General features: G+C 40.2%; 3 protein-coding genes across 5 annotated transcripts in view; 2 read left to right on the top strand and 1 right to left on the bottom strand.

Annotated features, from left to right (window-relative positions):
• The window catches only part of DOCK2 (dedicator of cytokinesis 2), a 255,397-nt gene that overhangs the window by 75,964 nt on the left and 153,623 nt on the right, over window positions 1–25,810 (bottom strand). For all 3 annotated transcript variants that reach the window (XM_060271721.2, XM_088661767.1, XM_060271724.2), the window contains 2 exons: window positions 12,533–12,631; window positions 10,374–10,468 (listed from right to left, as the gene is read on the bottom strand). In XM_060271721.2, coding sequence (XP_060127704.1) covers window positions 10,374–10,468; window positions 12,533–12,631 — 194 coding nt within the window. The remainder of the gene's footprint in view (window positions 1–10,373; window positions 10,469–12,532; window positions 12,632–25,810) is intronic.
• KCNMB1 (potassium calcium-activated channel subfamily M regulatory beta subunit 1) overlaps window positions 1–25,810 on the top strand; it is a 353,074-nt gene that overhangs the window by 316,493 nt on the left and 10,771 nt on the right. The window lies entirely within an intron of this gene.
• Window positions 14,428–25,810, top strand: part of INSYN2B (inhibitory synaptic factor family member 2B) — a 79,641-nt gene continuing 68,258 nt past the window's right edge. The window contains exon 1 of the mRNA XM_035105215.3: window positions 14,428–14,622. The gene's annotated coding sequence lies outside the window, so the exon portion shown is untranslated. The remainder of the gene's footprint in view (window positions 14,623–25,810) is intronic.

The following is a 25,810-nucleotide window of genomic DNA, read 5'->3' as shown; positions in this document are numbered from 1 at the left end:
ATAGTACGAAACAGGTTTATAGTGAATCAGCAATTTCTCCCTCAAAGTCAGATGCATAATAGCTTTAACTATTGTCTTCCTGATGCTGCGTTCTTTGAAAATGAAGGTCTCATTCAGAGAGAGAGAGAGAGAACAGTATTTGGGGTTTACAGATTACTTCTAAATATTCTAAGGATTGGGTGTGCAGTTCATGTACACAACTGCATTGTGCAGATGGAATAAGAAACTTCAGTCACACATTTATATATCGCTTGAGTTAAAAGGGTTGCTTCATACTTCTCATTTTATTAGTTAGTAGTCATCTACATGCAGAAAGTATGATGTAAAAGTCATGTGTAAAATGCAGTGCAAGGCCTCTTTGGAATAACTGTACTGAATGAGCTGGAAAAGTGTTTATTGAGTAGAAGCTCAAAATAGGTCAAAAACTAAAGTTCCTCACTAATCTCATACTTGTTGAGCAGTTTATAGATGAAGTGAGCATACTCTCTGGTGATAGTCTTGGTGATTCAGCTGGTCAGCTGTGACATTCATATTTCCCCTGAGATGTTCTGCTTGCTGTCTGTGATCATGCATGGCTTTCTATCCAGCTAAGGAGAGGTTCTGATTCTGCAGCGGATTATAAACAAGTCTCTCCTTGGCAAGTGATATAAACTTCCATTGTGATACTATGCACTCTGACAAACACAATAGTTTTTCTCAGCTTGCGATGGAGAAGAATTTAGTGCCATGTTGCCTGCCCAGAGTCCAAGATGCTTGATGTCTTGGATAATTGTCAATTATTATTATTTTTATTATTTATAAAATGTGTATACCTGTAAATCTCAGGGTGGTTCACAGCATAGAAGCTATCTGCCAAACCTTACTTCTCCATGGTATTAAGAACCAGGAAGACACATGTTTACAGTAACTTGTATCCTGATGATTTCATATGAAACATTAGTCAAGTTGTATAATGGTATCTGTTATGACCCCATACCCTCGGACTTCATTGTACATGGTAGAATATTCTGATAAATATTAAGCTCAGGTCACTTCTATGAGGGAGTTCTATCTGTATTGTATTTGGAGTCTCCCAGCCAGGGAACATAGGCCTGCTACAACCCTTGGATTCAGAGTATGTCCCCTGTAGTGGCATACTGAACAAGCTTGCATGTTATTTACTTGCATGCACAACCTGGGACTCTGTAAATATTGAACAGCAGGTACATCATTTTTTTGGGGGGGGGGCATTCTACAGATCACTAAATGATAGCATGCTCTAAGTGAGCAACTACAAATATGCAGAGATATAATAACTCTTTGCCCCTGAAGGAAGCAGCACATCATATAACGGTAATAATGATTTTGATACAGTATCTGTATCATGAATTTATACAACACATTTTCATGATGAAATAAATCCAACTAACAAGTTTTTTAAGGTATGCATTTTGTTTGACACACACACACACACACACACACACACACACACACACACTTAACTGCAGTAGTACGTCGGGTTACAGACGCTTTAGGTTACAGACATTTCAGGTTACAGACTCCGCTAACCCAGAAATAATACCTCGGGTTAAGAACTTTGCTTCAGGATGAGAACAGAAATCACGTGGTGGCGGCGCAGCGGCAGCGGGAGGCCCCATTAGCTAAAGTGGTACTTCAGGTTAAGAACATTTTCAGGTCAAGAACGGACCCTCAGAACGAATTAAATTCTTAACCCGAGGTACCACTGTATTGTCAACAAAATTAGCCTTCTTGATAAATCAGTTTTATATTATGCTAAACATCCTCCTTTCTCCAAAACAAATTTACCATCCTCATCATGGAAATGCTGTTCTACTATCAATTTTTATTTAACTTTTATGCCTACTTCTCTGCACAGTTTCAAGTATTTTATGAGTGATAAAATTCCAACAAGATCTGCATTCTATGTGCCTGTTTTTTAAAAAAAGCAACAGAAGTTCTGTGAATGCACAACTAGGTCTAAAGCCTGCTGCAGCTAATAAGAGGGTAAAATTAACTGGAGACTAAATGTAGCATGGTAGACCAAAATATAATGTAGTACAAACATTGCTACAGCCATCAATTCTACAGAAAAGCATTGTCATTTATTAACTGCAAAAGTACTTTATCACATAACAGCTTTAAAGGTGGGTCCCAAAGATCCAACTAAAAGGAGCAGCCTATATGTAGGAGGTAAAACATTGGACCCTTCGGAACAGATATTAATACCCTTGAATCTGCCAACTTCTGATTAGTGTTGCCACTGCCTCCAGGCTTAATTAGACAATAGCAGGAAAGACTTTGTAGATTTTGTTGCCTGAGGATTCATAAACTGCTTGGCCCTATGAAATAAGTACACATATGTTCCTGCACAAAGATTCTCCCCCTCCACCGCTAATCAGTTGTCATGATCATCTCCCATGCTGTGAGTACATGGTATTTTCTGATGTTACATTTGGACCTTATCAGGCAAATCTGTTTTAGCTCCTTTGCTTTCATTTCGCTTAGGATTGCTGCCTCTTGGGGTTTTGTTTTTGCTTGCAATATGGGTCTGACTGCTAAAGATACAGAAATGGCTTATTAAGGGAGAAGACTGATGAGTAAAGTGTTTTCCTCTCCCCTTGGAGCCCTCTTCTGCCATCTCACCCCAGGCTTGTATTTGCCTGGGTAAGGGACAGAGGGAGCAAATAGGGGGAAAGACTGAGGAAAGTGGCAGATTCCCCCTGCCCCAGTTCCCTTCTACAGTGGTGCCTCGACCTACGAATTTAATCCGTTCCAAAGGCACCTTCGCAAGTCGAAAAATTCGTAAGTCGAAAAACGCCATTGGAAACACGATTTCCCATAGGAATGCATTGAAAACGGAAAAATTCGTAAGTCGAAGCAACCCTATCTAAAAATTTGTAAGTCGAAAAATCTCTTTCTAAAACCGCCGCAGTTTTTTCCAGATGTCGAGACATCTGTAAGCACGCAGCCATTATCCCCATTTGTAAGTCAAAAAATTTGGTTGTTGAGTCGTTCGTAAGTCGAGGTACCACTGTACTTGCCTCTTGCCCCATTCATGACTTGTGTGTTCACTGTTCTCTTCTTGTAAGAAAATCAGTCAGCCCAATCTTTGGATGAGCTGAGTGACAGCAGAGGAGCAAGAAGTGATTGGGGAAAGAAAACGCTGCCCAAACAAATCCATTTCCTTTCCCATCCATGCCTTTCTTTCTTCATTCAGGGCAGACACAGCTTAAGAGCCTTGCTGAAAAAGACCACAGAGTCCAGAATTCTGTTTGTAACAGTGGTCAATCAGATGCTTCTGGGAACCTTATTGGTTAAGCCTAATGTCTGGTATATGGAGGTGTTTAACTATCAGTTGACAGCCCTATTGTCTATACAGTACGTTTATCTAACCCAGGGGTACACAACCTAAGGCCCGGGGGCCGGATGCGGCCCAATCGCCTTCTAAATCTGGTCCGCAGACGGTCCGGGAATCAGCATGTTTTTACATGAATAGAATGTGTCCTTTTATTTAAAATGCATCTCTGGGTTATTTGTGGGGCATAGGAATTCATTCATTCCCCCCCCCCAAAAAAATAGTCTGCCCCACCATATGGTCTAAGGGACGGTGGACTGGCCCACGGCTGAAAAATGTTGCTGACCCCTGATCTAACCAATGGGTTGGTGTCATGGTGCCTGTGGATACCCACATGACCAAAAAGACCTTCTGCTGGTGTCCACAGGGGTCCCATCCTGCCTGATGAAATTAGGCTTGAAAGCATTATTCAGCAAATAAAATGTTTTTTAAGCTTGATTTCATACCCTCTAACACTTTGAAGCCCCAAACCAGGATGCCATTGTCCCATTTTTATTTTATTTTTTGCAAGAACACAGCAGCCAATTTGATTGCTCTGATCTCATGCCATGGTCCCCCTCCCGAAAAGTGTTTTTTTTCCTGGCGGGAAATCACCCTGTGAAATCATGAGATCATGGCAACCAAAATGGCCACCATGTTCTCATGATAAGAAACGGGATGTCCCAGTTTTTCCAGGGCACTTGCGGGGTATGTAATCGCAGTGGGAGCAATTTCAGTGGGGCTGCTGCCTGGGAGGACAGAAGGGTGCCATGAACATTTTTCTGGTTTGCAAACATGCCCACAGACCCAAAAAGGTTGACAACCTGTGATTTATCCATTTGGAACACAAGGATAACCTTGCTGGATTGGGTGAATTGACCATCTAGTCCATCATCCTGTCCTGTGAGAATCATGCAAGGTTATTTTTGTAACTATTGTTTCAATGTTTTGTTTCATGTTACTTTATGGCTGAAAAGAACAAGCCCAAAATATTTAAAATAAATGATTTTTATTTTATTTCATGCTGGTTCAGGTTTTCAAGATATCAAACCATGGTTTGATTTTACATCTCAGCTGGGCCAAAGTGTGTTTAAACCTCTCCTCTTGGGGGCGGGGAGCATGGAGGGAGGTAGTGGTGGATTTTATCAAACACTGACTGCCAACACTGCGCCATCTTGAAACACATAATGCTGCTCTTAGTTACTGGCACTATCAGGGTGTAAATTCAAACTGTTTCCCATTCCCTACTCAATAACCTTCCTCTCTTTTTTTAGATTTGTGTGCGCTGCAGGAAACTCGTAACATAAACTGCTTACTATTGTCCATACAGCACAAAAATAAAAGCACAAAAACCACAGGGGACATATGGTGAAGCCATTATGCTTTTGCAAACAACCACCGCTACCCACTGCATTAAAGGTTGTTATATATATTGGCATATAGTTTAGAAATGGAGTCTTTCAATTAAAGAAATGAAAAAGGAAACATTCTTGTTAGAATGATGCATCCTACAAAACATCTGCTACTTTTTGGGATCCATATGTGCTGAGTTATTATCCTTCAGGAAATATGTTAGAATGCAGCCTACACATACACACGCCCTAGGTAACTTTGTTAGTCTATTAGAAAATAATAATAATCTAGGACTCAGTAAAAAAAAAATTCTAAAAAGAATTGCCCAACACATTGTTGAAAATGTTCTTTTAAAAAAAAAAAAGCTACTCTGGAACAGTTGGGTTTCTGTCCTCCCCTGGAGATTAGTCTCCCCAACTTTGCCATCCATGAATTCTGGGCACCACTGTGGAACATGTTTTAATACTGTTAGTCATATTGTAATTTTTTTGAAGGAAGCAGTAGACTTGGCTCCTGGTCCTTCCAGCTCTCCTTTCTTAGGTCATTGCACGTTTCATCAATTAATATGTAGTAACAATAGATTTTCATTCAACTGAAATTTCTTGGAACTTTCTGAGGAGTGTTGGAGAATTCAACTTCGCCCCCTGACCCCTGAGCAAGATCTGCCTGCACCATCCATAAATAATATGGTGAATAATGGGAGGCCATTTTTACTCATAATGTCTCCCCTCCCCACCCCCCTGCACAAAGCCATTAAGGCTAGTACTTATTAGGACCAACAAAACAATCACAAATAGTAAGCAAGTTATGAAGTCTACAGAATTCTTCAGGATGGAGTTATATATATTTAAAAAAAAATGGGGGTGGGGGCAGGAAGGAAAAGAATAAACACTGGGCAAGTTGTTGAAGCCTCAAAGAGTTGTATCTAATGCAGCTGTTCTGCTAGCACAGATTTCTGCTTATTTATTTATATTTCTGCTTCTGCAATGGAACTTTCTCCATAGGCCTGGAAGACCCTTCAGAGCAGATTTTGAGGATGTGCAGGAAGAAGAAAGGAAGGGGAAGCCCAACAGAACCATGAAGGCACAGTGTTGGATACAACCCATAGTGTATAGTTTGCAAAAGTTTTAAGATATAATGTGAAAGGTAGCAGAAAGACTAACAGTACAGTCATATACATGTTCACTCGGAATTCCATTTCATTGACTTTCCAATGAGCATAACCACACACTCAACTATCTTGAACCTGGTGGGACTCATTTTTTAATATACATGTATAAGATTACACCATTAACTAGATTAGACAAATTTCGGGTTCTGCTTAGGGCTGCAAGGGCAAGAAACAATAACAACTATTCCACCATTTTTGAAAATATAATACCTAACACTTACTCAGAGTTAATCTTCTTCCTTCCCCAGTAAGTACAAAACAAAATGCCATTTGATGTGGGGTAGTGTCACCTTTTGAGTGTGAGAAGCTAAACTTGGGCCTCCATCATAGATATTTAAATGCACAGGGTGGATTACAGCTGCTGTCCTTGGGCTCACAGAGGGCCTTTTGATTCAACAAAAGCAGAGGAGGAGAGGATTTTTTGTCGATTCACCCTCCTTCTGCAATTCCCAGTCCCCCATCCCCAAATCAGCTCCAGAGAGTCAGAAAGGGACCCTCCACAACAGTGCAGAAGGTAGCTTTGGGGGATTGCAGGAAAAAAGGGGAAAAATAAAAAAATGGCCTCCCCTCCCCTCCTGCTATAGCAGAGATCTCCGGATCAAAAGTTCTTCTACATGCATAACTGTACCAATTGGATTCTACCCATAAGGACAGCAAAGATTCTGGTGTTATAATGCAGATTTTTCTGCAGTGTTTTTAGTGCCAACCATACAGTGTTCACTGGTCAAGCCTAGAGAACAACAAAAAGATATAAACAGTAACAAATACAGAATGACTAGATAAAGATCTCTGTACTATTTAATTTTCCCTCTGAATCATCACTCAGGTTTTTTTGTTTTGCTGCAAACTTTTAGCAATAAAGGACCTTAGGCTTGCCTGCATCATATTGCAATAGGGTGGCAATGCCAACAGAAAGTGTAATCTCACACATGAATTGCTAATGTCAGGAACTGATGCAATGTAAATATAAGGCAATCCCATAGGGGAATGATGCAAGCTGAAATCGATGTGTTGTCATTGCTCTGTAGAATTAAAAATACCGTTGTACTCATGAATAATTCAGATGCTGACATGTTCTTGCTGTGCAGAACAATTTAGATGTGAGAAGTCTTCAGATACAAAGGACTGTGAAAGTTGTGAAAGTATTAAAAAGCCATTATTTAGATTAACAACCTGTACAGTCAAGTGGTCCAAATGGTGACAAGCATCAAAGTGCAGGAGAAATTTCTACTCAAAACTCCTCTTGTTACAGCCAAAAACTCTTCTTCTTTTTTTTTGCAGAATGAGACAAGTGGGTAATACTTGCTGCCTACAGAATTTCTCACGCAAAACTAATTGGGGATTGATTTGTAAACAGGAACATAGCCAATATGCATATAGTCCTGCTTGAATCCCTGATGATTAGACCAGCAGCCTTTTTGTACTTCAGAAGGGATGAATCAGGGATGAGGAATGTTTTCAGCCCAACTAGCAAGATGCCTAACTGTCCCCACCCCTACAGGCCAATGTTGACAGGTGTGTTTATCTGCTAAAAATGGGCCATAAGTGGATCAATTTGAGAATTTCCTTTTGGGGGAGCTACATTCCCCTACTAGCTATTGTTTATGTGTGGGGAAATGGAGTTTGTAGTCTATTTCTAAAGATCCTAGATTAGCTGTCAGTGTCAAGGTACGCAGGGCAGAAAAAATAATCAATTGTGCAGACAGGGGGAGTAATTAATGACATATGAGTAAACATCCTCCCCAAGCTGGCACATGATTACTCCACAGCCAAGAACTAGCTAAAGTGAGCCTTCGGTAAATTATCCCTCAGTTTATGTACCTGGGCCCTGCTGTCCAGAATTTTCCATGATATGCAGGCCAGTCCCCAAGGAAACCCCAGGCCTCCAGCTCAGAGATGGGTCGCAGAGGCAGACCACCTTGAGTCTTTTTCCCCCTAGGAGGGGTAGAGAAAACCTGCCCCCTTCAAAGACAGAAACAGGATTTTCTGGTACTTGCCCCCAGTAAAGCAATGTCTATTAGGTACATCTCTAACTGGTGGGCATATGCATCTTGAATCTCTCTAATGAACAAAGCCAGCTACAAGCTACAAACAACCACAGATACAAGTGAGCCATACAGCACTACAAGCAACGAATAATTTCTGGTGGGGGAGATGCTTACTTGCTTTACTTACAGAGCAATTTGCTACTGTGCTACCAGTGGGTTGCCTCATTTTCAAGGATCCGCTGACAATTCAGCAAGGAAAGGTGCTGTCAGATCACCTGCAATTGTGCCCATGACTGTAGCAACATGTGCTTGTGTTAAAATAGCAATCCTTCAGATATGTGTGGGGCCAGAGGCCACCTTGTTATGAGATGGTGACAATAGTTTCCCAGTAAAATAAAAAAGCCTGGTCTATTCTCAAATTAAGCAAGAACCAGTTTAAACTCCACTCACTGCCTAAAAAATGCAGAACACTTCCTCTAAGAGGATACACACAGAAAGAGAGAGATTTAAAATATGAGCCTGTACTCTTGGGAAAACCATGTTTGAGACTGATGACAGCAGTCACTCAGAATGAACTGCAAATGAAAAAGGGAAAGAATTCTAAGTTTTGCACTGAGACATGCATCTGGGGGAGATTCAGCCTGCAAGTAGATTTGAAACTCCAGGAAACTTGGGTGAGGACGGATTGACTCAGGGTGAGTCTGCTAGGTCTGATTAGTAGATGCTGGTTGCTAATTAAAAAAGCACAGCCAATGACCAATCTGTCAAGTTAGTCTCTAATCTGCTATAGCAAACTTACATAATTCCAACAGCGTGCTAAGCTAATTTCCTCCCATGTGTTATGATTACAAGCACTTTTATATTTACATGCTTAATTAGTTATCTAAATGGTCAATTGTTTGTTTATTTGAAACTCCCTAACCACTTGACAACGCTGTCATAAAGATGGGTGCACAAATCATCACATCAGTGTTTTATACCTAAGTATTAGGTACTGTGTGGATATTTTTGTACAAATGTCTTTCACAAGTACATAACAGTGGTGTTTCTGTTTCAAATACTGGGGATGATTCAGAGTACTAAAATAAGAATCCATAACATTAACTTCCATCCCCCCACCGCACCTGACAATAGCTCCACAACCCAGATCCTTCTGAGCTGAATGTTAAGATCAAGGCTTGGTGCCCTGATATTTTAGGTGGGTTTGGATCACATTGCTAGCAAAATCTTAGCCTTGTGTTATCTATTCATGCCTTGCTTTGTTTAAAACTTTCAAGATTATGTATGTCTAACATCACCGAGCAGCATGGAAATTCCAGGGCTCGGTTTTCTTTGGAAGGAGGGATCACTTAAAGTGTTTTGTGCTATTTGACTTCATTTACAAATAGACAAGATGAACATAGGTTGAGGGACAGCTGGACTCCTACAAACAGCAAATTTCATTGCATCACATCAGATCTCTAGAGTAGACACATACCAACCCAGATTTACTGTTTTCAGTGTTTACTAAAAACATTTTTGTTTAGGCAAGCCTACTCAGATATGTAAAGTGGACATGTATTTTAATATGTAGTTTTATTTTATGATGTATATTTTAAACTGATGGTTTTATTTATCGGTATATTTTGAATTTTTTTTAAGGTCAACTTATTTTTAACTTCTGAATTTTCTCAATGATTTTAATGTACATTTCATATTTAAAATAAAGAGACTTAGTGCTGCGTCAAACCCCAGTGCCCACTTTAGCCAAAGTCTTTGCACCCTGTGAAAGATGCATCATTTATTCTGTCACTTTTGCAGATATGAGTAAAACTTCCATGAACATTTGGGGCAGAGGTGTGAACAATGTGCCAGCACAGGATGAATTTCGTTTTTTTAAGGTGTTAGTAGAAGAAGAGTTTGGATTTGATATCCCGCTTTATCACTACCCGAAGGAGTCTGAAAGCAGTTAACAATCTCCTTTCCCCTCCTCCCCCACAACAAACACCCTGTGAGGTGAGTGGGGCTGAGAGACTTCAGAGAAGTGTGACTAGCCCAAGGTGACCCAGGAACTGCATGTGGAGGAGCGGAGACGCGAACCCGGTTCCCCAGATTACGAGTCTACCGCTCTTAACCATTACACCACACTGAGAGTACTCAGCCACCTTCCACTTTTAGTTTTCCAATCACCCTGCAATGTTTGCTAAAATTATTTCACTCTCACCTCAGCCTCTTTGAAGGCCACTTTAATCTGCTCACCCTCACATAGCTGCCAAGTTTTCCCTTTTCTCACGAGGAAGCCTATTCAGCATAAGGGGAAATCCCTTAAAAAAGGGATAACTTGGCAGCTATGCACCTTCACCCTCCTAAACTTGTGACCACCAAACAAAAAAGAACCTGTAATGTGGCCTGGTAGATGACTGGCACCCCCCCCCGCCCCGCCCATATCTTCCCCAGCCAGGGGTTCATTAAGCTCTGGTGGGCTGCCAGAGATTTCTGGCTGGCTACATTTGGCTTAGTATACTGCAAGTCTATGGCTTTTGATTACCTGTTCTGCACCATGCTCATGGCCATCCAGTCCAAGGGATAGACATTTTTTCCAATGAGATCTTTGAACATTATGAAGGTTTCCATCAAAAAGTCCTAGGAGGGGGGGAAATGTCACTGTGGATTATACCGTTTACACTAAAACAATATCAAACTTCTGAAAAACAGACAGTGATATCTTGCTCCCACATGCTCCAGTTATCATCAGTTGTCCCAAAGGCTCTAAAATGAGGTACCTGTCTAGCAATAAAATGCAGCAATGAACAGAAGTCATAAAACAAAATCAGTGCTAGTATTCTGCTCTTAAGAGAAAATTTCCATGACACTAGTGTAAAAGTATAAATACAAATGATTAAAACAGAATCACAGTTGAACATATTCCTCTCAATTTACACCAAGTTCATAAGCAACCAGTTGAAAATATGTAAGCCTACGTCACCTCACAGTTGTCCATCCACATCATTTCCTATACCTCACCTAAAACATACAGACTGAGACATTGAAGACATTGCTTTTGTGTAAACTAATATATACTTCATAGCCATTACTGTTGTAAGTTTTTTTAAAAAAAGCCTGGACATCAATACATTTCTGATCTCTCACCCAAAGATTTAAAATACAGCAGAACCCAGCTGATATTTTAAAGATGAATCTAATTGGGATATAGATTCAAAGATATATGTCTGGCTATCTCTCTCTGGTACTAGCATTCAGAGGCTATGGTCAAGGGAATGAGCAAGAACATGGCAAACCTGAGTCAAGACAAGATGGCAGTAAAACTGGAAAGAAATGGCACTGGAAGGGGTAACTGCCAATGATTGATAAAGTCTTTGTAATCCTATCTGATTAGAAAGTACTTTGCAACAACATCATGGGACTTTTTAAGATACAGAATTGTTACAAGTGCTATCTTCAGACTCTGGCTAATATGAATGCCCTTCCCTGTCCTTAGACAAGTCAGACTTCAATATATTTAACCATGCTTCTATAACTGGATTACTGGAAAACTCTCTACATGATGCTGCCCTTGAAGCTAACTTGGAAGCGTTGACTGATACAGAGAATGCTGCTCTACAATTGCTAACACGTACTGGGACGCTATTCTCTCAGTCAGGTGGTGTGAAGTGGTAATAGATTCAGATGCTGAATCTATAAGAAGGGCTTGCTGGATCAGGCCAGTGGCCCACCTAGTCCAGCATCCTAACCTCACAGTGGCCAACCAGATGCCGATGGGAAATCTGCAAGCAGGACCTGAACACCAGAACATTCTCCCCTCCTGCCGTTTCCAGCATTCAGAAGCTTTACTGCATCTGACCACTGATAGCTCTATCCTTCATGAATTCATCTAATCCTTTTTCAAAGCCATCCAAGTTGGTGGCCATCACTGCCTCTTGTGGGAGCGAATTCCATAGTTTAATTACCCACTGTGTGAAGAAGTACTTCCAAGAAAGACTGGAAAACAGTGCCCATCCCAGTTTGGCTGTCCAGAAGGCTACAATGGTATGAGAGGTCCAGCAGGAAATATTTATTGATTAGTTAGGTATTCTTATCTTTATAACCCACATTTCCTTTGTTGTGGAACCCAAGGCAGTATACATGCGGTTCCTAGCAGTCACTAATCCAGAAGGCCAAGACTTGCTTCAGCAAAGTGCGCCTTCTGTGCCTATTTGTCCCAGCACCAATCATCCACTAAGGTGACCAAGTCCCAAACAAAACCTGCAGTTGCATCTATGCTACGTGTTCAAGCAGTTTGCCCAATAATAACAATTGGAGGCTAGCCAGAAACTATCCAGTAAGATTGGGTATCATGACAGCTTTTCAATAAAGACCTTACGGAACCCTTAATTTATGTTCCAATGCAGTATGAATTCCCACTTCCTTTAAAATAAAATGAATTCCCCTTTAATTGCAAGTTGGTGTCTTGATTCTCCCCTTGATCTACTCAGTCATGTGATTTTATACTTCTAAAAAGATTGTTTTGGTTTTCCTTTCATAAGGAAACGAAGACTTTTCTGTCAGTAAGTGTGGTGACAGCTATTACTATTCTTTATTTCTTTTTACAAAAAAGTTTTGGACCTTTGATAGGAAACTGGTTGAGGTACAAGGTTAAATGGTGCAAAGGGGGAAAACTCACTTGCACTCCTACGCACGATTACTTACCACTAGCTCTGAGCTTGTTTGAAAAGTTTCAATATATGAGGCATAATGTTGGTCATCCATTTGGTTCAAGATTGCTGTCATGCAGGCCACAAAATGACTCTACAAGTGAAAGAGAAAGAGATTAGCACTACTGATATGCACATTTAGGTTGAGCCGCATGAAGAAGCAGAAGAATACATTTACATTATGTGGCGCCAAAATGTACTTAAAATGTTTAGGAAGTTAGACATATAAAATCATAGTTGATCATAAATCTGATGGCAGCCAAGGGAAGAAGTGCTTCTGATTATGCTGCGTAAGTGGCAATGTACAAAGATCTCTGCCACTTGGAATGAGTTGTCTTCTGGCAGTGTTTGACTACAGACACATATCTATCAGCCAAAACTGATAAATTTACCATTGTCTTAAAATCCCTTAAATAGATTAAAATTATTGAGAATTTTGTAGAGCAATAATTATAGGAAGGGAAGACTATTTCCCCAGAGAAATAGTATTTATGTAATTCCTTTATATGCATTTTCTTTTTGAATTGTCGATTGAGTAACACGGATGCTGAGTTGGCAGGCAAAAAAACCCAGGCAACACACAAAAAAGGAGGAAGTAATTTTAAGTTTTGCTGCGCAGAAAACCCGGTGGGAAACCATTGATAGCGGTTTCAGAAAATTAAGTCAGAAGTGGTGGGGGTGTGGGACTCTGATAGATTCTATGAATTTTATGTATGTCAACTATTATGGAGGTATTCTCCAAATTCCCAAAGTATATGGCTTGTATTCCTGATACATCCTGTGTGACATGCTTATTACACCAATTATGCCTCGTGTGCATTTTGGCTTTTTAAAGGAGTCCTTTGAACTACTGTACAGTCCTAAGCACATTTAACTTTCAGGTTAGCTGAACTGAAATCAAGGCTTCTTACTTCTCTAATTAATGGGTTTAGAACTGTCCAAAGGCATTATTAAAAACTCCAGGTTTCTTCCGGCTACATGTGGCTATAGGGATGGAGGGGAAAATCAAATCAGTATGCATTAAAGGCCGAATTTATCTAATTTGCTCTTTCTGAAACTATATGTGAACCAAAATACAGTTATCATTCAAAATTCACAATTATCTCAATTTTTAAATTCAGTTATCCAACCAATTTTCAGAAAAGTGCATATATCATTACCATTATATTGGGCGTAAGTGTGCAGAAGAATGAAGATATTCATGAAAATAGCATACAAAAATGCACCATATTAGGGTAACTTGCCTGCAAAAGAAGATGCCTGTTACTCAAAATGACATATAAAAATGTATTTCTCAGGAGAAATTCGCACTAAAATGCTGGTGGATTTTAATGAGGATTTAAAAACAAATAAATCACAAATTGCTGCAAAATGTTTGGAACTGAAATTAAGATTGGGAAAATGAGAAACTTGGAGAACAGAAACTGACGGCGCCTTTCATCCCTATATGGATACAAAATGCTATGAAAGTTTCTTGCTGCCATATTTTTTTAAAAACAACAACAGTTTGTTAATAATTCTGAATTGTTGCTAAGAAGCAATGCTTCATGTGCGCACACACACACACCCGAAAGTTGGATATGTCCATCAATCAGATTGGATTCATATCAAAACTTATTAGATCAGTTTGTTGGTGCTTCCAATGATTTTTCAAGCTTCTCGGTCAGAAGTTCATTTCACATATACAGCTGCCCTGAGTTTATCTGATTTCACCCTGTGATTTGTTTATGATGACAAATTCAGCAAGGTCACACACATCACTATAAACTATCTGCAGTTTGACATACTCAACCATTTTGTCTACCACTTAAAGCAAGGAAAGAAGCCTCTTTAACTTCAGGTTACAGCCACTAGAGGTCTTTTTTTACTTTCATATGGTAGCTTCTGTTCAGTTGGTGCTGCTATTTTTTTTATTTATTCCTACGTGAGCAGACCCAGTACACTTCTGGCATATAAACAGTGAAAATTACAACATAAACGATTACTTATTCCTGCTTTTGGAGTAACGTTTTGCTACTCAGAGTTTTGGCTATCTGTTGGAGTCTAAAAGGAGATATTTCCAGCAGGTAATCACAGATCTTTCAGGTAAGGATTCGTGTGGCTTTTGTTACTGATCCTATTCCTAATAGTAAATGCTTGTCTTTTGTTTTCTTTCTTCATGCTATGGTAGTTTACTTTTACGGGAGCAAATGTTCTGGAGTGCATGTGTATATGAAAAATGTCAGCTCCCTGCCCAGAACATCGTGCTAAAATTATAATTGCATTGAGACAAGCTTTGCTATCCAAATGTCCTGATTTTGATTTTGGGGGTGGAGGGTGGGGGATCAGAGCTAGTATAAACCTGAAAGTATTCTATATGCAAGGATGCTGTGCAGTTTTGATCTCTTTAATAATATGTGAAATATGTTCTGAATGTCTCTCTTCATTCCCAAATGGTTTTCAGTAACCTCTTGTGGCGTAAGCAGCATCACTAATAGCCTTTAGGCAGAGGTACATTGCAACTGAATCAAAATGATTTTAGAAATGTTAATCTAACTTTTAAAAATGCAGCTAGCTGTGGATTGTAGCATTATATGTTCACTGTAGCCCTGCATGTGTGCATAGACTTAACTGTGTGCATCAACTGCAAATGGGAACAGTGTGAACTAACAGATGACATGCTTTGTTTCATGAAAACATTTCTGCTACCAGTGGGCTAAATTTATGGTTCTGCTACTTGAATCAGTCATCAATGGGTACTACAGATGGGACAGATTCTAGTAAGTTTGCTGCTGAAAAGTCTTACTTCATCATGCCATGCCTGTACAGTAACTTTATAATCAACCGACCCTCAATTTGTTTCCCTATTTGAGAGATTCTTAATATTACAATTAAGTGTCTCCCATTTAGTTCTGAAATCTACCCCTAATCATCTGAACAGCATCCAATCAAGGAACTGCATGAGCCCAGATTTCCAGGTAGAAAGGCGTGTTTCCAAGTTACCCAGAATCTCTGAAATATATTTTCCAAAACATCAAAACTTGAGCATACTTCAGGACTGCACAATTCAAACAGCGAAACTAGGAAATAGATGTAAGCAAATCTACCTTGTGCAAGAACAACAGACTCAATATTGGGCACACTGGATGCTTTTGTACACTACATATCGTAAACCTCCCCCTCCCTTACCAGAGCACCCGTTTCTTTTTGTCATCAGTGCTTATAACTGAAGATAAAGGTACTTTGTGCAAACACAGCCAATAACCAATTGTGATGTGCACCGTGTTGTGTTTTTAGACAGAGAAATTAGACTGTTGATACCAATAAGCATAATGAATAAATAACTAGGAGCCAAGGCAATGAAGTTGTTCAAGCGGAATCCTGACATGTCATTTCAGCTACATTTAGCCTTGTTAAAATTTGTCTAATGATGAATCACTGTGCTGATATGCATGATTGAAACTAGGTCAAACATGTGTAAAAATAAGTGTAATCACAGCAAACACTTGACTGACGAGGGAGCACTTAACAGAATGTTAAGAGGAATAAGTCTGTTTGGAAGACGCAATGCTATTTCCAATAGAAGCAATCAATAATGTGCATAAATTTCATGGCTGTGTGGACAGCAATGTCTCACCATCTGACTGTGACCATAAACTCTAAGCAAAACAATGTCCATTAAGGAAATTGGCTGACAATATTTGAAAAAATGAAATACAGACACTTTTTAGGCTGCTGAGGAAATAATGACAAGGTGGGTGTTACTAAATTTATATCTATTAGCACAATAAAAAAAAAGATGAAACTAAATGTCAAAGGAAAATGAGATACTCTTCTAGTAAATGTTCAAAGTCCTCTGACAGCAAAGAAATTATGATAAAATGATTCATTAGACTGAAAAAATGTAATAAAGAACTGAGTGGCCTTAATGCATAATACTGTGAAGTGTCGGCTACAGAAATATAATATTGTACTGTGTAGAATTTAAAATAAAATAAATAGAAGTGACAACTTATCCTTATCAGAATGAGGAACATACCATGGTTAACTATACAAATAGATAGCTAAATTAATATATCATGATCCCTAAGAGTTTGGTATGAAATTTTGATAGATTGGCAGGGGGGCAGGGAGGGAAAATACCACAGGGCTCCACAAAAAGAGATGGCAAACTTCAGCACCTAGCAACCAAAATCTCATCATACTTTACAACACCAGATGGTGACAGGTTGCCGTAGTAACTTCAAACAACACAGGAAAGCCACATAAATAAAAGAAAAGCTCTAAAAGAAGCAGGAGGAGTCAGGACACTGTGACTAATAGAGCTATTTGTCAACACTGCTCTACCATGGTTAACCTTTGGTGCCCTTACCAGACATTTGTGATCTTAGTAGTGTGTGGATGGCTTCCCAAACACCCTTAACACATGATGCCCTATTAGGAAAAGGGAGGCATGAGTGTCCTACTTTGCCAACAGTGGAGTAGCTATGGCGGGGAGGGGCTGAATAAGCAAAGCAGTAGCTTCAGTGATCAGTGAACCGCAAGTAGAACTGCCTGTGCTGACATAGGAAGTTTCATGTCTGGGATCCCCCCAATCCACTGGGCATGTGTGTAGGAGACTGACCTGTGCAAAATAAGCAGAATGTGCATGCTAGAACACATCACATATATAATATGAACCAGTAATCGTAAAAGCTTCATTGTTGAGACAGCAGGAGGCCCAAAGTCAGCAACTTTTGGTATATAGCTTTTGCCGTTGTGCTTGATGAAAACTTTTGTGCAGCCATTAATGTTATTCCCATAGCAAAATCAGCATACACAGTGCTTTATAGAGTAACAATCAAAAGACAGATCCCTGATTCTATAATTTAGAATTTATCATGTATAGAATCATAGAATCATAGAGTTGGAAGAGACCACAAGGGCCATCCAGTCCAACCCCCTAATGTATGGTCACTGCAGAACTATAAAAAGGCCACTAAGAATGTCAGAGGGTGGCGCTGTGGTTAAACCACAGAGCCTAGGGCTTGCCAATCAGAAGGTTGGCAGTTCAAATCCCCGTGATGGGGTGAGCTCTCGTTGCTCAGTCCCAGCTCCTGCCCACCCAGCAATTTGAAAGCACGTTAAAGTGCAAGTAGATAAATAGGTACCGCTCCGGCGGGAAGGTAAACGGCGTTTCCGTGTGCTGCTCTGGTTTGCCAGAAGCGGCTTAGTCATGCTGGCCACATGACCCAGAAGCTATACGCCAGCTCCCTTGGCCAGTAAAGCGAGATGAGCGCCGCAACCCCAGAGTCATCTGTGACTTGACCTAATGGTCAGGGGTCCCTTTACCTTTCAAGAATGTCAGAGGTTTGGAGTAAAAAATGAAGAAGAGGAGGCAAGTACACTTTTCCCAACTGATCATATACTTATGCATAAAAGCTGATCTTTGTGTCTGCAGGAAAAATGTGAAATGAATCTGGAATAGCAGCTTCATTAATTAGACAGCATAGTTTTGAAGTAAAAATAATAGGCTTCTTCCAAAACTGCAGTGCAATCCTATACACGTATATGAAGAAGTAGCCACCACTGAATTCAGTGAGATTTACTCCCAGATAAGTGGGTATAGGACTGAAGACTAAGTTAGTTGTACTTAATCAATACAATTAAGTTAATCAGTTATTTTGACGGAAACTAAGTACAGCTTACGGAATCTGGCTCCAATCCATTGAAAACAATATGATCTCTTCCTTCATGCTAAAGAAGCCAAGAATATTCGTGTAATATAAATATTGGCAAACCGCTATTGTACACCAATTTTGATTGTGTTCACTAAATATAACTAAAATGTAGAAACTCAGCCATGTTTGTCACAGCTTACTGGCATACATTCCACAATAATCAACTCCATCACCTTCAAGATCTATTCTTTCATGCGTGTATGCTTCATGTCTTATAGTTCACTAGAGCTGTCTTCTTGTCTTTCATAGGTGACTGGAGTGTAGGCCATGCTGCCCCATCTGCACATCTTACTGACAGCTTCATGTTTTAGATTGAAAAAATGAGGTCTGCTGTCTTGGCCCACTATTTGCTTTACATTCTAAGGACATTAGGCTTAGCAGAATTTAAGAGGATAGAAATCTACCTGCTGGACTTATTTATGGGGAAACCTAAGATATATAATTTTGAATGAACATGAGAAGGGAGTCGTAGCAGCTGGTGTTCTCCAGTTTAAAAAGGCTGCTATGGGTTATAAAATTAGGGTGCTTTTCTTCCATGCTGTATCACCCTAGTAACCAAAACATTAATGCAAGCAATTCCCCTAATGTTGTTACACTAATCTGAGCCCAAATCACTGATAGGGGCATTTTTCCAGTTTTTTTAAAAATAATAAACTGTATTCCTCATGATCTTTGCATGTTTACTTCTGTCCCCATGTGCTTTCTCAGATGAAAATTTTTCAGTAAAGAAATATGAGTGTAGCTATTCATTCAGCCACGTTCTTAGTTGTACTGTGCTACATGAAGTTGAATACATAATTCACCTGTTACATGCTATAGTGTAGCTTGATTTTCATGCATTGTGCAGACAACTGCACACTCACAACTTGCAAGCATTCAGAGGAGTCACTGATGTTACAAAATACAGTGGTACCTTGGTTCTCAAACGTAATCCGCTCTGGAAGTCCGTTCCAAAACCAAAGCATTCCAAAACCAAGGCGCGGTTTCCCATAGAAAGTAATGCAAAATGGATTAATCTGTTCCAGACTTTTAAAAACAACCCTTTAAACAGCACTTTAACATGAATTTTACTATTTAACAAGACCATTGATCCATAAAATGAAAGCAATAAACAATGTACTGCAGTCACACAATCAATCAATCAATCAGTAGCTGGGTTCCACACAGTCACAAAAAACAAAACAAAAAGAGCCGCAAAAACAAAAACACAAAATAAATAGCAAAAACAGACAGACTTCAGCGTAGCACTCAAATCGGAAGCATAACACTCAAAGCATGTCCGGCTTCCCAAAAAAGTTCGCAAATCGGAACATTTACTTCCGGCTTTGCAGTATTTGGGTTCCAAGTTGTTTGAGTACCAAGGTGTTTGAGAACCAAGGTACCACTGTAGTGAAGTTTAAGAGGTGTTTCCACATGGAGCCAGACAACTAGACTTGGATACGGTGATGTGTTGCTCTTAGTTAGAATATATATCTATGGCATTAGTAGACATGCAAAGAAACTTTTTTTTAACATTATGATTTGATGGAGTTGCAAAGGTACAGCTGCTGTTAAAAATGGGAAGCAGCAATTAGATCAGAGAAGGGGAACATGTGGCCCTCCAGATGTTATTGGACTCTTAATTCCCTTCAACCCCAGCAAGCATGGCCAATGGTCAGGGATGATGGAAGCTGTAGTCCAAGAAATCTAGAGTGCTGCAGATTCTCCTTCCTTGTATTAGATCCTCTGGTTGGTCCTATCCAACAGAAGATTGTCACCCGCAATACCGAATTTATTGCTGTGAGCTGCAAGAATCAAGAGCAGGCACCCCCCAAACTGCGGCCCTCCAGATGTTTTGGCCTACAACTCCCATGATCCCTAGCTAACAGGACCAGTGGTTGGGGAAGATGGGAATTGTAGTCCAAAACATCTGGAGGGCCGAAGTTTGGGAATGCCTGATCAAGAGGATCGAGGCAGGAAACTACTTTTGATTGGATAGATTGAAGGAGGGTGGGCAATTTCTTGGCTTCAGCATTACCTGCACCCTATTTACACGATGACTATTTTAACTTGTGACACATTGCTTCAAGATAGCTAAGACTGACATAAATTCAACATTCAAGTTGTTACTGCAGGGTTTTTTGTGGTTGTTGACTGCCACCCTGCCCAGGAGGTGAGGTGAAGCAGCTGGCACTGGTGGAGAAATGGTACTGGCACCAGCACCCCTTTGAACTCGTTTTCATTGCCAATTTGTGCCGCTGCTCCAAAACCTATGTAAGGGGTGTGATGGCAAGGCAGGGCAGTACTTCTCATTTCACCTCAAGCAGCGAAATGAGACATGCTGCCCCTGGACCATCCTGAGTTCAGCAAGGGATGTCTGATAATTTTAATCTTTGTAAATTCCTGTACAAAACCTGACTGGCACTTCTAGGGGCAGGTCAGAAATTGCTTTACATATCTGTGACACAGGATAGCATTGTGACAGACTTGTATGCAACTAACATGACTGCATCAATGAATCTACCCAAGAATGACTTAAAAAGGCAAAGGTAAAGGGACCCCTGACCACTAAGTCAGATATAATGCTTATTTTGAGAGACAATCATCATCTAAATGCATATTAGAACACATATTTATATATTTTTATCACAAAATCAGTGCATTTTGAATTTAAGGTACAATGAAACCATGCTATTAAAAATTACTATTCACATAGTAATTCACATACTATTCAGTTTATAGAACTACTGGTACAAAGATTCACTGTTTCCCAGAAGTTAAATCAGTACAGTGGTACCTCGGGTTACAGACGCTTCAGGTTACAGACTCCCCTAACCCAGAAAGAGTACCTCAGGTTAAGAACTTTGCTTCAGGATGAGAATAGAAATCGTGCGGCGGCAGCGGGAGGCCCCATTAGCTAAAGTGATACCTCAGGTTAAGAATAGTTTCAGGTTAAGAATGGACCTTCAGAACGAATTAATAGTACCACTGTACTATTAAGTCATATGCTACCCAATTCTATCCATATTTATTCAAAAGCAAGTTCAGGGTTGCCCCCGCCCCATGAGGTGAGCCCAGGCAGTCGCCCCAGGTGGTGAAAGCTCATGAGACAGCACCCCTGCCCATCCTGCCCCCAGTAGATAAGTGGTGCTGGACGTGGTGGTGGTTTCTGGTGAGATCTTACTGAAATCTCATGTGATCTGCAAGGTCTTGCTGCTGCTGCTTCGCACACACCGCCACACAACCCAGGTAAGGGAGGGTGGGGGTGACATGGCGGTGGCAGCAACACTTTACAATTTTGCCTCAGGGAGCGAAATGGAAAACACTGTGCCTGAGCAAGTCACATCGATTTCAATGGATTTTACTCCCTACCACTTTTGCACAAAAGGATAGCCTACCAGCACAATCTTAATCATGTCTACTTAGAAATAAGTCCTATTGAATTGAGTGGGGTTGCTTCTTAAACATTCTAAAATATATATTTTTCTTGCTAGATGCTTGTTGTGTTTATAGTAATTAATCCCATCACTCATTTATTTGAAGTTTGGCTTATGAGTGGCTCTTTCCCTGCTGCAAATCTTCCTGTTTTTATTATAAAGTGTCATGAGAGATGAGAATCTGCTAAGAGTCCTAGGAGAAGTGACTGTTAATAATAGGAAATATAACTTGTGTTTCTAATTCTTGTGGTAAGTGTGAAATAACTTACTTCTTGGCATACTACAAATCTCTACCCCAAACTAGATAAACTTTGCTAAAATTTAGTAACAAAATGAAACACAACATGAGCCTTTTATCAGGATCAAAGGTTACAAGAAATCCATAAACTTAAACTTCAATTTCCTGTGTTGTATCCACTCAAACTGGAAGTCATAACCTGTGGAAATGTAAAATCCAACTTGCCTTTTTATACACTTATCTTTGTGTTCACTTGCTATATTATCACTGTGAGTGTCAACAGGTGTAGTTCATTTAACAATGAGGATGAGGGGGAAATGGGGGGGGGAGGTCATGGAAAGCAGAATGGCAAACAAAAGCAGCATTTATCCAAATGTAGTTACTTTCTCCATTAAAGGATTCCTTGTCATTCACAGAAATGTTCAGCCATGTGGTGTGTTTTTCTGCAACATTGCCTGCATAGAAAACTGCTTAAGGTTGCAATCCTATAATCACTTACCTGAGAGAAAGCCCTGTTGAATTCAGTGGGACTTACTTCTGAATAGGGATGTACTATAAAGCTACAATACTATTCTCACTTACTTGGGAGTAAACTTTATTTACTTTAGTAGGAATTACTTTAGAGAAAGCAGGCATTTCTTATGATTGACCACCTTCCATTTCAGATGTCAGTAGTAGAAGTAAAGGTACCCCTGACCATCAGGTCCAGTCGCGGACGACTCTGAGGTTGTGGTGCTCATCTTGCTCTATAGGCCGAGGGAGCCAGCGTTTGTTCGCAGACAGCTTCCGGGTCATGTGGCCAGCATGACTAAGCTGCTTCTGGTGAACCACAGCAGTGCACGGAAACACCATTTACCTTCCCGCCGGAGTGGTACCTATTTATCTACTTGCACTTGACGTGCTTTCGAACTCCTAAGTAGTAGTAGTAGTAGTAGTAGTAATAATAATAATAATAATAATAATAGTTTATTACCGTGTTTCTCATATTATAAGACATGTCTTATATTTATTTTTTCCTCAAAAAAACACACTATGGCTTATTTTCAGGGGATGTCTTATATTTTTCCTCCTCCTCCTCCTGCCATGGCCGGTATTGCTGCTGTGCCTATCACTATGTCTTATTTTCGGGGTATGGCTTATATTCCTTGAATGCTTAAAAATCCTGCTATGGCTTATTTTATGGGGATGTCTTAAAATATGAGAAACAGGGTATTTATACCCTGCCCATCTGGCTGGGTTTCCCCAGCCAGTCTGGGCGGTTCCCAACTGAATGTTAAAAACAATACAGCATTAAACATTAAAAACTTTAACTTATACTATAATATTATATTATAGGATAGGCTTATTCAAACTGGTATATTGTGCTACTTTATGCTACTTTGGGTGTTTTCTGGCCAAATACCTTTTGCTTAATAGTCATGGCTGCACAATGAGTCTATTCTGCTTATTGTTTATGGCTGAACAAATGCTGAACTGAATGATGCCTGGGAATGGAAACAGAGTGGATGAGGTCCAATAAAATAAATATCAGTACTGATAAGATGGAGATACTTTTGGTGGTCCTTGAATCAACACTTCCAGAACACTCATACATGAACTTTGTGAATGCTTCTCTGATTCTGTGGAAAAGGCACAACTGAACTGTTCTAGAGACACCATTGAAGTGAGGTAGAATGACATAAAAGAGGGAACCTACAACACAGCTGTGTGCTCTTTTGACAAAAGAGAGGCTGGTATCAAGGACATGGAGCTTGTTAGCACTGCAAAGCGCAAGGTTCTTGTGAACTACAAGTGCCCACCCTCCGAGAAAATACTTGCTGCACTAAGAAAGGCAAGGAGCAATGCCTAGAGGATTGCCAGACAATATGCCAATGGCTACTACCTTAAGCTGTGTCAAAGCATTCAACTCGCTGCTGATAGTGGCAATGCTCACAAAAAGTATGGATGCATGAAGAAAGCCTTTGGACCAACAGTCCGAAAAACCGTACTGCTGAAAACCTTGTTTGTAGAGACCATCACTGATTGCAGTAAGTAGATTAAGCAATGGTCAATGCACTACCAAGAACTGTACTCATGGGAAAACATGGTCTTGACAGCATTCAGACTCTACCTGTCTTGGAAGAACTGGATGTTCCTCTCTCCCTCAACAAGCTAAAGAATGCCAGCAACTTTTAGGCATGTGGTAAACCCAAACATAGGACAGAATCCCTACTAAAAAAAGCCAGCCTAAACTCCTTCCTCATGATGTATCTCCATGGCCTTCTCTTGCAGTGCCGGGAAACAGGATCCGTGCCACAAGACATGTGCGACTCCAGCATTGTGACCCTTTACAAGAACTGCTGAGTACTGTGGAGAAAGCCTTCACCCATGTAGTTCTCAACACACTGTGACTCAGGATAAACCATGTCAGCAAGTTAGACTTCCTGCTGACAGTGGCAATATTCGCAATATGTATGAAGGCATGAAGACTTCAGACTTACTAAATCTTGCAAAGGGGGTTTGGCTAGTTGAGTTCAGAGCATAGATCATTGCACATGTGTGTGAGGAGATGCATGCTGCCAGGCTGTTTAGAACCATTCCAATTCAGACCCAATATAGGACTGAGCCAACCTTGGTCACTCTGGATGAACTTTACAGAGTATAGGACAAGGGGAGTATGACATTGCTCCTGCTTCTTGTTATCTCTCTGGCTTTTGATATCACTGACCATGGTATCCTCCTGCACAAGCTTCATGGAATAGTAATTGAGAGAGCTGTATTACAGTGGTTCCTGTCCTACCTATGGGACTGAACCCAGACAGCAGCACTGGCAGTTATGCAATGAGGTGCCAAATGGCATCACCCCCCCCCCAAAAAAAAATGCTATTTAATATCTATATGAAGTCTCTGGGAACAGTGATTAGGAGTTTGGGTGCAAGGTGCCATTGGTATACTAGTGATATTCAGCTCTATTTCTCCATATCATCTGAATCTAGAGAGGCCATGTGAATCCTGAACTGCTGCTTCGATGCAGTGGTGGAATGAATGAGGGAGCTTGAATCCTGGCAGGATGAAGACGCTGTGGGTGAATGGTTCCAATTTTGTGAATTGCCTGCCTTCCCCTGAAGGTATGCAATTTGGGGGTGCTCCTGGATCCAGCTTTGTTGCTGGAGGTCCAGGTAGCCACAGTGACTAGAAGCACCTTTTAATAAGTGGAATTGGTGCAATCTTAGGAACTGGCACTGTTACAATATTTGTTCCATACTTGTAAGAAATCATTTTTTTGTGTGTCGGCGCACTTACACTTTGGAACCCCCTCCCTATTGTCATCAGGCATGCTGCTTTGTTGTACTCTTTTCGGCACCTGCCTAATGCATGTTGGTTTAGATAGCCTATCCAAACACACAGATCTTGATGCATTTTAATCTTTTTAAAGTTACTGTTGATTTTAACAATCTTTTGAATTTTCTCAATACCTCCCTTTAGCCTTTTTATTTACATTTTTAATGTTTTATTTTATACCACACAAAGATTCATTTATGCTTGTTAAATAATAAAGAAATATAAACCAGTTTCAATTATAGCAACTAAAGATCCAAAGTAGTGAGTTCCTCTATGGAAGCCAGGAACTGTGCTCATAGGTAATGCCAGTGATGGAAGAATTATGGGAGGGGAATAAAGACAGAACAAACTAATTTAGTATGCAAGGTTGCAGCTATTTCAAGATGCTTCTGACAAACTAGCATCAACACTTACACAATCATATGAGGGATCTATGACCGAGTTTGACCTTCAAGCCTTAAAATAGTTTTTGTGTGTGTGTGTGCTGCAGACAGACATGGAAGGCGCCAGAGGCTGGGGAGCTTTGAATCAAACCAGACAAACAACAGCAGGAGATTCAAGGGTGTACCTGGCTAGAAGGAAAGGGTCTAGCCTCATCA

Source organism: Zootoca vivipara, chromosome 2 (genome assembly GCF_965207765.1).
Source record: "Zootoca vivipara chromosome 2, rZooViv2.hap1.1, whole genome shotgun sequence".
In the NCBI taxonomy this organism is placed as follows: Eukaryota; Metazoa; Chordata; class Lepidosauria; order Squamata; family Lacertidae; genus Zootoca; species Zootoca vivipara.
This window is presented reverse-complemented; position numbering and strand designations above follow the sequence as displayed.